The sequence below is a fragment of the Elgaria multicarinata genome, chromosome 14, assembly GCF_023053635.1.
Source record: "Elgaria multicarinata webbii isolate HBS135686 ecotype San Diego chromosome 14, rElgMul1.1.pri, whole genome shotgun sequence".
In the NCBI taxonomy this organism is placed as follows: domain Eukaryota; kingdom Metazoa; phylum Chordata; class Lepidosauria; order Squamata; family Anguidae; genus Elgaria; species Elgaria multicarinata.
The window spans coordinates 31,881,692-31,894,021 of NC_086184.1; the positions used below are offsets into that span (position 1 = coordinate 31,881,692).

At 47.8% G+C, this 12,330-nt stretch overlaps 1 protein-coding gene across 2 annotated transcripts in view; it reads left to right on the forward strand.

Annotated features, from left to right (window-relative positions):
* KCTD15 (potassium channel tetramerization domain containing 15) overlaps positions 1-11,850 on the forward strand; it is a 78,434-nt gene extending 66,584 nt beyond the window's left edge. For both annotated transcript variants that reach the window (XM_063141040.1, XM_063141041.1), the window contains exon 5: positions 11,537-11,850. In XM_063141040.1, coding sequence (XP_062997110.1) covers positions 11,537-11,692 — 156 coding nt within the window. In that variant the 3' untranslated portion in view covers positions 11,693-11,850. The remainder of the gene's footprint in view (positions 1-11,536) is intronic.
* Positions 11,851-12,330: the final 480 nt, after the last annotated feature.

Here is a 12,330-nt window from a genome sequence, read left to right on the forward strand (position 1 = left end):
AAAGTCCAATATTCTACTCCCACAGTGGCTAGCAGCAGCCTGAGGATGCCGGTGTTAGGTCACTCATCTCTGTTGCTGGACCAGATTCAGCATCCAGAACCCCCGGGGGAATTGCCAGATGCTCCAGCCCACTCTCCATCCCCAAATCCCTGCCCAGTGCTCAGGCACCAGCTGCAAAGAGAGAGCTGAAAGCAGAATTGCTTTTCATTTGTTTGTCCTGTTGATTTGTAAATCGCACCCTCCGCCTACAAAGTGCCCAGGGTGGGGTACAATGAAATCATTCACACTTCACATAAAACCATGAAAGACAGGAGCGAAAAAGCACAAGGCCAAACCTCAAAATAAGAGCAGCATTAAAATTAAAATGGAAGAGCGAAGAATATTAAGGTGAGTAGAAAGAAACAGCCTTGTCAGCCAGTCTTGGGGCATCGCTTGAGAAGAAATGCGTGCAAATTAAATGTGAGTGGGTGGCGAGGCAAGCTGAGGGCCTCTCCCTTTGTGGAACCCAGGGGCAGACCTGAGGAGAATGCTCTCCAGTGCACACTGTGCCCGTGTCCCAGCCCAAAGTCCCGGCGTGATGTTGTTTCAGCAGCAGAACGCAAGAGAGCTGCCTTATAGCAAGCCATCTAGCATTGTCTTCACCAGCCTTCCCCCAAACAGGTGTCCTACAGATATTATGGATTACAACTCCTATTAGGCCCCAGCCAGCATGGTCAATGGCTGGGGTGATGGGAGTTTCCCAAAACATCTGGAAAGCACCCAGTTAGAGGAAGGATGGTTTATACCACGGGTGTCAAACTTCATAGAATAGTAGAGTTGGAAGGGGCCTATAAGGCCATCAAGTCCAACCCCCAGTGCTGAAATCCATTTTGGAGGAGCTGCTGCCCAGTGGTGGGTGTGGCTGTATGCAAAATGGCAGGTAGCAAAAAAAAAAAAAACTGCCAAAATATTCTAGCTTTGAGCTTTTCCTGCCAGTAACCAAGCCTTAGGAGAGGTGTTTCAACCTTTTAGGCTGAGGGACAACAGAAAAGCCTGGAAATTAATATATGCTTGATGGTTTGTTTGTTTGTTTGTTTGTTTATTGCATTTTTATACCGGCCAATAGCCAAAGCTCTCTGGGGGAAACGGAGTGAGCCCAGGGGAAGGGGTCGTGGCCGTCTGGGGGAAGCAAGAGGGCCGTGTTGGGCCCCTGGGTGGATTAGATTGCGTTGGCAGGCTTGAGGTTCAACACCCACGTTCTAGTCCGTAGCAGCTCTCCAAGATTTCGGGCAGGACTTTTTCCCCAGCCCTACCTGCAGGTGCCCAGGGTGGAACCTGGCCCCTTGAGCCTGCAGTGGAGCCCCAGCCTTGGCCCAGCTGTCGTGGGAGGCTGCCTTATGCCGAGTCAAACCCTTGGTCCATCTCGTCCACCTGGGGTTTTCTACCAATGGCTCTGCAGAGTTTCAGGCAAGCGATGGCAGAGATTGAGCGTGGGGCTTTCAGCAGGCCAAGCAGGCGCTCTGCCACTGAGTGATGGAGCATCCTAGTGTGACAGGCGCAGGTGCCCCCACCCGCACCCCCCCGAGGAGCCGTGATGGTGGGCTCTGCTGCTCCGCTACCACGAGTGCCAGGATGGGCTTCTCTCAAGGCGAGGAGGATGCTCTCGTTGGGCCTGTCGTGGTTTCCCTTCCTGTGCCTCACTTTCGCATCTCATCCTCATTGATTCCCTTTCGGAGAAACGTGATATCTGGCTGCTCTTTTATTTTTCATTTTCCTACCACTCTGTGCTAGCCTGCGGAGTCGTCCTCCGAGCGCTTAGGTAGTAGTTCAGTGAAGCACTTTGTTCTGCTCACAGGGTCTTAGAGAGACCCTGTCGGCCCAACTTGTGTGTTTTTATATTGCTGGCTCAGTAAAGGAAAATCTGGTGTTCGCATCGGCTTCTATTGCTTAGCCCATGGATTCATGTGAGGGTAGCTCAGCATTCTCTTGCCTTATGTTGTAAATAAACGGTTACTTTATCCTTTAAAAAGGGGACTCCTGTGCAGCTATTTTCCTGCCATCACTGCCATGCTGCCGATTTTCAGCAGTGGAGCACAGCAGTGATCAGTAGCGCATTTTCGGCTGTTCTGCGAGACTGTGATGAAAACTATAGAAGAAACTGCTGAAAAGTCATTCCAGAGCATTGCCATACGTTGGATTAAAATCTTGGCTCCGTCCAGTGCAACTGTACAGTGAACGCAGTTCACAGAGGGAAGGAAAGTGTTAATACTGCAGTAGGACCACAACCTTTAGTAGGGTCAGTGAGTCGGTTAGATTAATCCATTAAATGTCCCTCTTTAATTAACTAAAAAGGCATCCTGGATTAATTGGGCAACACATTTTTGTTATAAAGTTGACTTATTTATTTTTATTTACCACCGCCGTTTTGGACACAGAACCCTTTCAAGGTGGCTGATATGGGTGACGTAACTTCAAGTAACTCAAGCTCAAACCACTTAAAACTTTAAAGCAGGGCGTGTGACCACCTGGAGAACCAAAGATTGCCAGACCAGGACCAGGGCACGCCATATTTGGGGCATGGGCCGATGGTTCAACACCCCCAGCTTTGAAAGCTAAAACCCACTCATTAAATTGAGCTCAGAAACGTTCTGGCAGCCAGTGCAGCGGACTCCATATAGGTGAACCAACTGCCTATAAAATCTTTTTAATATAATCTTTTAATTATAACAAATGCAAATGGCAGGCCCCATCTTAGAAAAGGTGTTCCCTTATTCCTGCCTCACAGGAGGTATCCCCCCCTTCTTCTACAAGGTGTGAGCAGCTCACCTGGCAAACAGCTGCCATGAAGAAGCCTTTTGGGCAACCTCACCTGTAGAGAGTGAGCCCTGTCTTTGAGCAAAATAAAGCACTGCATAAGCACTTCTCTTCCCCGGGAAGTTAGACTGGCTCCCTCCTTGATGGGCTTTCGGAAGCAGGTTAAAACTTGTTTGTTCCGGCAGGCCTTTGAAGAATAATCTGGCCCTCCATCTATGTTAATTGACTATATTAACATAGTCTATATGTTAATAATATATAGACCATCTATATTATTGATACATAATATTGTCGTGTATTTTAAACGTTTATGTTTTAATACTGTTTTTCGTTTTTGGTTTTTTGGGGGTTTTGTACAGTTCTTTTCCTAGGTTTTACAATGTATGTTTTAAACTTTGTAAGGCCACCTTGAGGCCCAATATTGGGCAAAAGGCAGGATACAAATTATTATTATTATTATTATTATTATTATTATTATTATTATTATTATTATTATTATTATTCCAGGTTCTTCTGTGCTCCTTTAAGAAGTAGCAAATTGTCAGATAGTTAGGTCGTTTCTGTTGCTGGAGAGGGGAGGAGGTGGACATTTGGGTTTTCAGCCAGATTTGCCAAGATGGCTGGAGCCGGCTCTGCCCTTGAGGTAGGAGGGCTGCTGAGTTTATGCCCTTCCTGCCTTCGGCTCCTGCTGAGTGAATTTGGAAAAGGGGGTAGACTCATAGGAAGCCCAGGTAGTTCAGTATCGTCTGCACCGGCCTTCCGTAACGTGGTGCCCTCCAAGGAAGCCGTTTTGATTCTGAAACGGTGCCTGATGTTGGCAATGGTCTGGGTGAGGGGGGCAAACATGCTGGAGCGTAATCCATACAAGGCAGAGGTGCTTTGAGTCAGTCGACAGGCAGATCTGTGCTGGATGGGGTTACGCTTCCCCTGAAGACTCAGGGCGTGTCTACAGCAGCCCTATATCCCAGGATCGTCCCCGGATCGTTCCTGTGCTTCCAAATGCCACACAGGGGATCCCGGGAGCAGGCAGGGACAATCTCTCCATTTTCCTGGGATAACCCTTAGGTGTAGAAAGGGCCTCAGGCTCACAATTCGGCTGTACTCCTGGAGCCAGCCCTGAAGGCCCAGGTCTTGGTGGTGGCCGTCTTGGTGGAACACCCTGCCAGGGCAGGCTGGGTTGGCCCCCGCTCTGCTGACTTTCCACTGGCAAGCAAAGATGTTTTTCTTCAAGCAGCCCTTTAGTATGTTTGCTGCTGCTGAAGGGGGTTTTAGCTGCATGGGTGCTATTTCTTTTTATTGCTGTGCTTCTAATTGTGTGTTTTAGTTGATTTCTTTTTATGTTCTAATTGAGATTCTGTTTCTAACCTGTATTTTACTATTGCTCGCTGCCTTGAGCACCAGTTTTGGTGGAAAGAGGGGACATAAATTTGATAGATAAATAAATAAACAAAAAATGTAACGTGTAGTGAGGCCCTAATGCAAGCCAGTCAAAGCATCGGTGGAAAGGGTGTAGTTTTGGCCTACATCTCCTATCAGCCCTAACTAGCCTAGCCAATGATGAGGGGTCTTGGGACATGTAGGCCGAAACATTTGGAGGGCCACAAATTGCCTGCCCCCTGCCCTTGAGACATGCCCGTTGCTTCCAGCTCTTCCGTGCTAGTAAAATGGAATGCCTTGCAGTGCTTTTCAGAGTTCTGGCATCATTTTGCTCGCAGCAACGCCTGCTGCGGCCTGCACCCTCCTCTGTCCTCCTCTGTCCTCCTCCTGTACCTCCCTGACATCTGCCTTTGCTCCCAAGGGAGGCCAAGTGGTGAGGAAATAAGCCTCTTTGCAGAATGCCGGCAGTTGATGGCAGGATTCCCACCCACCCACCCCCAGTTTTATTATTTCCCCACCAATGCTGCCACATTTGCCTTTTCCCAGCTCCTGTCATTATTTTTCTCTCCATGCCTTTCCCCCCCTCATGGGCCCTGGGCTCTTTCTCCCTCTGGTTCTTACACTTCCTAACACAGAGAAAGGATACAACACCACTGAGTCGCTGTGTCCGGAGGCCGGCCAGTGGTTACAGGGCTAGAAGACGTGGCTAGAAGAGATCAAAGCTCAGCTGTGCACTGCCTGCCTTGGGAAGCCAAAGTCGGTCGTGGAAGGGAAGGCGTTTGGTTGCCAGCCAAAAGCTTGAGCGGAGCTCACTGTAGGTGGAGGCGGCATGGGATTGAAAGTGGCTGGGGGAGGGGTTCAACACCCACCCACCCCCTGGCAAACCTGGCAGCTGAGGCCGTGGAGCAAAGGGATTCTCTAGGTCAGAGTCCTAGCAGGAGACGAAAAGGCGGCAGACAAAAAGCTGCCCCAGGCACACAGGGCAAGGCTGGAGGCAAAGATATATCCTTCCTCTTTCCCCATCCCATTTAATACACCCCATTGTGGGTTCAAATAGTTCTTGTAGCTACATTGCTTGATTATTTAACGGGATACCCAAATAAATAATGGACTGCCACTCCCATCTTTTCTAGCCAGCATGGCCACTAGCTGGTGGTGAAGGGGATTGCTGTCCAATTGATCTGGAGGACCCCAGGCTGAGGAAGGCTGTATAGATCCCACAAGATCCTCAGATGGGGCTTCTCCACAAGGCCTTGCAAAGTTACATAGATTGGGAAGGCGGGGTGGAGGAGGGTGGAAGAGTTAGGGTTGGAAGGCAAACAGCTGGAATTAATCAACGTAGTGAAGCTGGTTAAAACAAAGGCACATGGAGAGCATCGAGGTATCGCTCTCCGTCCTTTCCCTGCTTATTTTCTCAGTTCTTTGCACTTGCGCCCACGTGCTCACGTTTTTGCACTGTGGCAGTTTGGGGGCTGCTGCTGCTGCTTTTCTCGTGCTGCTGCTGCACGAGACAAGAGAAGGACTCCCAACAGTCGCCTGTCCTTAACCCAGGTCAAGATGCCTTTTCTCTGAAGCACCCTCAACGTTACCTCTTCAACATCAGGCCTCTCCACCACCTGCCAGAGCAGGATGTGCCAGCAGTGAACAGCGCTTTGTATCCTGTCCCCCAGCTTCTGTTCTTCTAGAGTGGCATCTGGCAGGTTACCATTGGAAACAGAAAACTTGGACCCTGATCCGGCAGGGTTCGTCTTCGGTTCTTAAGCACTGGGCTCTCCGTGCATTTCAGGACACTGTTCACCATGGGCAAGGGTTTCTGGCATGCATCCTGCATGCACAGGGTGATCTGTGTTGGAAAACGCTCTCAAATACTCCAGGATCTCCATGAAGGGGCAAAGGCCAGACAGACGTGTGAGAAGGGAGAGATGGATCACACATTCAGTGGCCAGAACGACACCAAGCAGGATATAGCACGATGAAAGGGGTCTATGGTATGCGTCAATCAATGGGCCCCAACAGTTGCCAGTGCACTGCAGCAGCAGTGTGGCTCCTGCCTCTTATATGCCGCTTTCATTGTGCTGCTTGGTGTATCCTGCTTGGTGTAGACCTGGATTGTCGGGGGGGGTTAGGTCAAGCTCATTTAATCCCATTTCTACACAGACCTGTGATATTTTGTTGTTGTTGTTCTAAAAAAAATCTACAGAAATTTATATGCACGTTTCATTTTTTGGTGCAGATTTTTAGTTGCATGCACCTGAGCGTGTGCATTTTGGAAATGCGTGCATTTTTTAAATGCGCACATATTTTTGAATGCATTTTTTGTTTTTAATGGAACTCATCACAATCTTGGAAATGTACGGAGTCACAAAAGCAAATTGTGTTGGGGTCAAAACTTGACGGGGCGAATTCCTCACACGTTCTGATGTGTGAGGAGAGCAGTTCTGCAGTGGTCGAGCAGAAAGTCCCAGGTTCAGTACTTAGCATGTCCCAATAGCACTGAGAATGGGTGTACAAATGATAGGAAGCTGATGGTTAGAGGGAGAAAGCGGGAACCCCCTGATGACATGGCAAAGGGAGCATCTGAAGAACCCGGGGGGGGGGGGGAATTGGGAGCCCAGGTGCACTGGATTTGGCCCCTGGACCTAACATCCCACACCCCTGCTTCAAGCACTAGGGCCGTCCATATGGAAATGGGTTTTCCAATGAAAGGGTGCTACGACTGGCAATTGCATGAGATCTTGTCTGTATGGGATAGATGAAGGAGGAGCCTGACTTTTCTGCCAGGAGAGATTGTGGCTCCCTTAAAACACACACACACACACACAAAATAGGCTAGTTAAAATTTATGTATTATTTATTTATTTATTGCATTTCTATACCGCCCAATAGCCGAAGCTCTCTGGGCGGTATACAAAATTAAGACAATTCAAGTATAAAACAACAGTATAAAACCATAATATAAAATACAATATAAAAGCACAACCAAGATAAAAAAACAGCAGCAATGCAAAAATACAAATTTAAAATACAAATTTAAAACAGCAAGTTCAAATTAATTATAGACTGTTAAAATACTGAGAGAATAAAAAGGTCTTTACCTGGCATCTAAAAGACTATAGTGTAGGTGCCAGGTGAACCTCCTTAGGGAGCTCATTCCACAGCTGGGGTGCCACAGCAGAGAAGGCCCTCCTCCTGGTAGCCACCTGCCTCACTTTCTTTGGCAGGGGCTTGCGGAGAAGGACCCCTGAGGATGACCTTAGGGTGCAGGCAGGTACATATGGGAGGAGGCGTTCCTTCAGATAGCCTGGCCCCAAGCCGGTGACTGGATAACTAGGTTATCAAGTCACCGCCACCATCCAAGGCCTTCCATTTGGCATAAGAGTAGCAGGTGCTCCCTCCTTTTTCCTGCCTCTGTATTAGGCAGCCTGATGCCCTCCAGATGTTCTGGACTACAACTCCATCATTTAACCTTATTTCAAAAAAAATAATCATGGGGAAAAAACCCTCCCATCATTCCTGACAATGGGCCATGCTGGCTGGGTGGATGGGAGTTGTAGTCCAAAACATCTGGAAGGCCCCAGGTTGACTGCCTCTGGCCCAGTTCTTCTCTTGGCTTCTACTGCATCTAGGATTTGCCCCATTTAACTCTACATTAAATGGTGGTTTTGTTGGGCAACTGGGGAAGGGATGAAAGGGCATATTTGGGCCACTAAGTGGGTTGTATTTCATTGTCCCCTTGTGGTTTATTGGGATATTGTGAATGTTGTTGTTGTTTTTAAACTGAGTGGTTGCTTTACATATTGAATTGAAAGTTTGTTCATTTTATTGTGGTTCATCGTGGCATTTTGTTGTTGGGCAATTCCCCACTTTGGTTGTCTTCTGATATCAGTGTGTCTCCTTCTGTATGATGTTTGGTTGTCTTGGGCTTCTTCCTCTTGGAGGCAACTTTTATATGCAACTTTTATATATCACTCAACATCTGAACAGATTCTGGAGGGGTGAACAATAAAAGATAACAAGACTTTTAAAAAAAAAACATAGTAAAAGTTTTAAAATCAGAATACCAATAAAAACAGTGGCTGGTTGATCAAGGAAGGCCTCTTGAAAGAAAGATGTTTTCAGGAGGCACTGCAAACAACGCCATGTTGATGTTTGCCTGACTTCCAGAAGCAGGGAGTTCCACAGAAAGGGGACCACCACACTGAAGGCTCTACTCCTGGTGGACTCCAGTCAGGTCATAGGTCCACGTGGAACCACCAGGTGCATGCCCTCTGGTGACCTCAGTGACCAGGCCGGATGATAAGGGAGAAGGCGCTTTCTCAGATATCCTGGTCTCAAGTTGTTTAGAGCTTTATACACTAGTACCAAAACTTCAAACCTGGACCAGTAGTGAATAGGCAGCCAGTGCAGTTCCCCTGAGAACAGCTGAGCTGCTGCATTCTGCAGTACTTCCAGCTTCTGGGTCAGATCTAAGGGCAGCCCCACATAGAGCAAGTTTAATGATAGTAATGGCCACTGAGTTGGGGCTAACGTTGCTTCCTGCCCCTGCTTATTCCCACCCATTAAGAATTTCCCTGAGGACTTGGTTATAGGGCAGCTTCTAAACCAGCCTTCCCCAACCTGGCCCGTAAGATGCGTTGGACTGTACTTCCCACCATCCCCAGCCAGCATGGCCATTGGCCCTGCTGGCTGGAGATGGTGGGACTTTTAGTCCAACACATCTGTGGAGCACCAGGTTGGGGAAAGACTGTTATTTATTTATTTATTGATTGATTGATTGATTGATTGCATTTCTATACCACCCAATAGCCAGAGCTCTCTGGGCGGTTCACAAAAATTAAAACCATTCAAAGTATAAAACAATAGTATAAAACCATAATATAAAACACAATATAAAAGCTCAACCAGATCAAAACAGCAGCAATGCAAAATTACAAATTTAAAACCTTAAGTTAAAGTTAGAAACACTTGAAGTAACACAGAGGCCCATCCTGAGTCCTGTCTCTTGGTCGCTCCCGGCTGTAACAGAACATTGGACAATTGTGACAGCCCCACTGGCATTGGTAGATCTGGATGTAGGGAGCCAGAGCTCACAGGGCTCCTACACTGGCACTTTTTTTATTAGCAGGGGTGCTTTTGAGCTTAGCTGCAATTCTCACAGCAGCTGGGTGAAAATAAATTTTCCCAACAACAATAGATTTTTCCCTAGTGTGATGCAAAGCATTTTGGGGTGGCCTGGTCTTGCATGGGCAATTAACACCCCATTAGCTTGATGAAAGACTGGCTTCCGGGGGAGAATGAAACCGCTAGAACTGGTTTGTTGATATGGATCAACACCAATGCCTGCATTTTTGGGCTCTCCTTGGAGGTGTGGCTACAGGGACGATCATGATAAGTGTCTGCACTTGACCAGATACAAAAGAGGGCAGGGCTCCTGCAGCTGTAACTGTTGTGATGAAGAGGGAATTTCACCAGGTGCTGCATGCATGCAAAGGACACCTGCTGCAATTCCCTTTTCTATGCAACTGTTAACGATACAGAGAGAATATTCCCTAGCAGAGGATGTGTGCAGGTTCTTTCTCTCCCCCCCCCCCCCCGGGCCCTCTCAAAAGACCCTTTCTCTCTGCTTTCTGTAACTTTCTGTGTCTCAGCCAAGATGGAGGTAAGCCCTACCTCACCCCACCCCACGCTAGCTTGGGGCTCCAGAGTTTCATGCCGTTACGCCAAGCCTAGGAAGTGTTCTTGAACCCTTCTGAAGCTCAGGGTGGCATCGCAAACAAGCTGTCCTGTCCAGGAGCAGTTCATGAGCATGGATTTTGACTGGCGACCCCGGCCAACCTACAACTGTGGGCCTGCAGAAGTAGTAGAGTTCGAGGAATGAAGAACGTGGGCAGAAATATAAACACACACACATTAATTGTGTCCAGACAACAACAACAACAAGGGAGGAAAGACCCTTGGAAACCAGACTATATTTGCACCCAATAAAGAAGATACCTGTAGATGTTTGCAGCTTTTTTCCTCCTTCTGATGTTGCATATCAATGATGAGTTATGGCCTCATTTTATTATGACTGAAGTCCCAGCATTGCTTTTCCTTAAGAGGCAGCATCAATATCACTACCAGCCAGTATTTTACTCCATAACGTACTGAACTGCCCTGCAGAGTGCTTGTTTGTTTGATTAATATTTGGTTTTTCTGCAGAGGTTTGCTGTAAGCAAGACTTTAATCACACTGTAGTCATTTAGGAATAAGTTATAGAATTATCGCTGCATAATATGCTAGGAGATCCTGAAAGACCAAAATGTATCGTGCAGATTCTAGCCAGCTCTCGGGGGCCCTTTTGCCATCTTTGGAACTGGAGTCCTGAACGATATGCAAAACAGGGCACTCCAGGTAATGCCCCTCCACCCATGGAAAGGTGAGATAGAACGGCATCTCTCTACCTCAGTTTCCCCATAATGTTTGCCTGCATCACAGGAGTGTTACCTGGATCAGCCTTCCCCAACCTGGGGCTGATGGGAGTCCAAAAGACCTCCAGGGCACCAGGTTCAGGGACGCTGGCCTGGATGAACATGGAAGCATTTGCAGTTACCTTCAGCATTAGGGAAACGGTGAACCAAATGGCCTTTTCCAATGTTGTATCCTATTGCACATTTGAAATTGCGTAAGGTTGAAACTAGATGTGACAAAGGGCAACTCAGAAGCAACTGGACAATTTGGGTTGTGGGGAGGGGCTTAGATTTTTGCCCTACATTGATTCCCCAGTTGAAAAACCACCCCATGTGAACCTGCCTATAGTTTAAGACCTTCAGATGTCCTTCTGCATGCCCCACCACCAAGAGAGGGTGGGCTGGTGGGAACACAGGGCAGGGCCTTTCCTGTGACAGAACCCACCTACCCCCCTCAGAACCATTTGCATCCCTAAACCTCATTACCAGAAACTAAATCTTACTGGACTCCGTGGCATTACTTTGGATCAGATGTGCTGAACCTCTTTCTGCCCAAGGCTGAATTCCATTTTGGAGGAGCTTTCAGGGACTATATTCCATTAGTGGGAGGAGCAAAGGCAAAAGGGTGGAGCCTAATTACCAAACCTATTTTAGCTTAGAGCTCTTCCTCCCCAGTAACGAAGCTTAGGAGAGACATTTTCCCCTTTTGGAATAGGGAAAAAACCCACAGGCAGGAAACCACCCAATGATTGATGGTTGGGTGGGGCCAGCGGAAGGGGCGTGGCCATCTCAGCAGCCTCGAAGGGCCTGAGCTTTGGCACCTCTGCTTTGGATCTTTCAGGCTCACAGGTACGTTTTACATGGAGCCTTACCTGATATTAACTATCCTGTTTTTTTAAAAAACAAACAACCCACAGGTACTTGAACGGTTGTTCCAGAAGGGATTTAGTGTGGCAGCATCGTGTGGTGGAGGTGTGGATTCCTCTCAGTTCAGTGAATATGTGCTATGTCGCGAGGACAGAAGACCACAGCCCAACACCACCATCAGAATAAAGCAAGAACCCCTGGACTAACGGGGGGGCCCTTCCCCTCCTTTGTGAACGTAGACGTGCTTCATAGGCCCTCGTTCAACAGTCCCGCTAAGGATTTGCAAGACAGTATTACAAGACAGGTGACTTTGAGGTTGCCAATTATTTCTGAAACTACCTGTCCCGTCGCCAGCCATAGACTTCCTTTGAATGCGGAGACAACGATGACAAATCATTTCATTTGTTTTCTTCATCACTTTGGCAACCTGAACTCTTGTGGGATTGTCCTCTTGACGGAACAGCCTGGTGTGTGGAGAAGAGGCGGCGCTTCAGTGAAGGACTGGCTTTAGTGGATTGGACTTTAGTGGAAAATCCACTAAATTGACTTTCCGTTCATGTAATTTGAATATGTCCATTGAAGGAATACGTTGGCCAGCGTTCTGGAGGCCTGGCTGCTCGTCCCTCATGGGGAGGGACATGGGACATAGGAGCTGCCCAGATGAAGCTGGCATTGTGCTGAGTGTCTTCCCCCCCCCCCCCGGTCAAATGCCATCTTTTACCCATCCTAACCTATCAGTCATGCTTTTGCATCTCCATTTGTTCCCCATTATCCTTCTATGATTTCTTTTGCTCATTGTATCAAATGGCTTATTTTTCTACGACGCCTCCAATCGTCCGTGTAC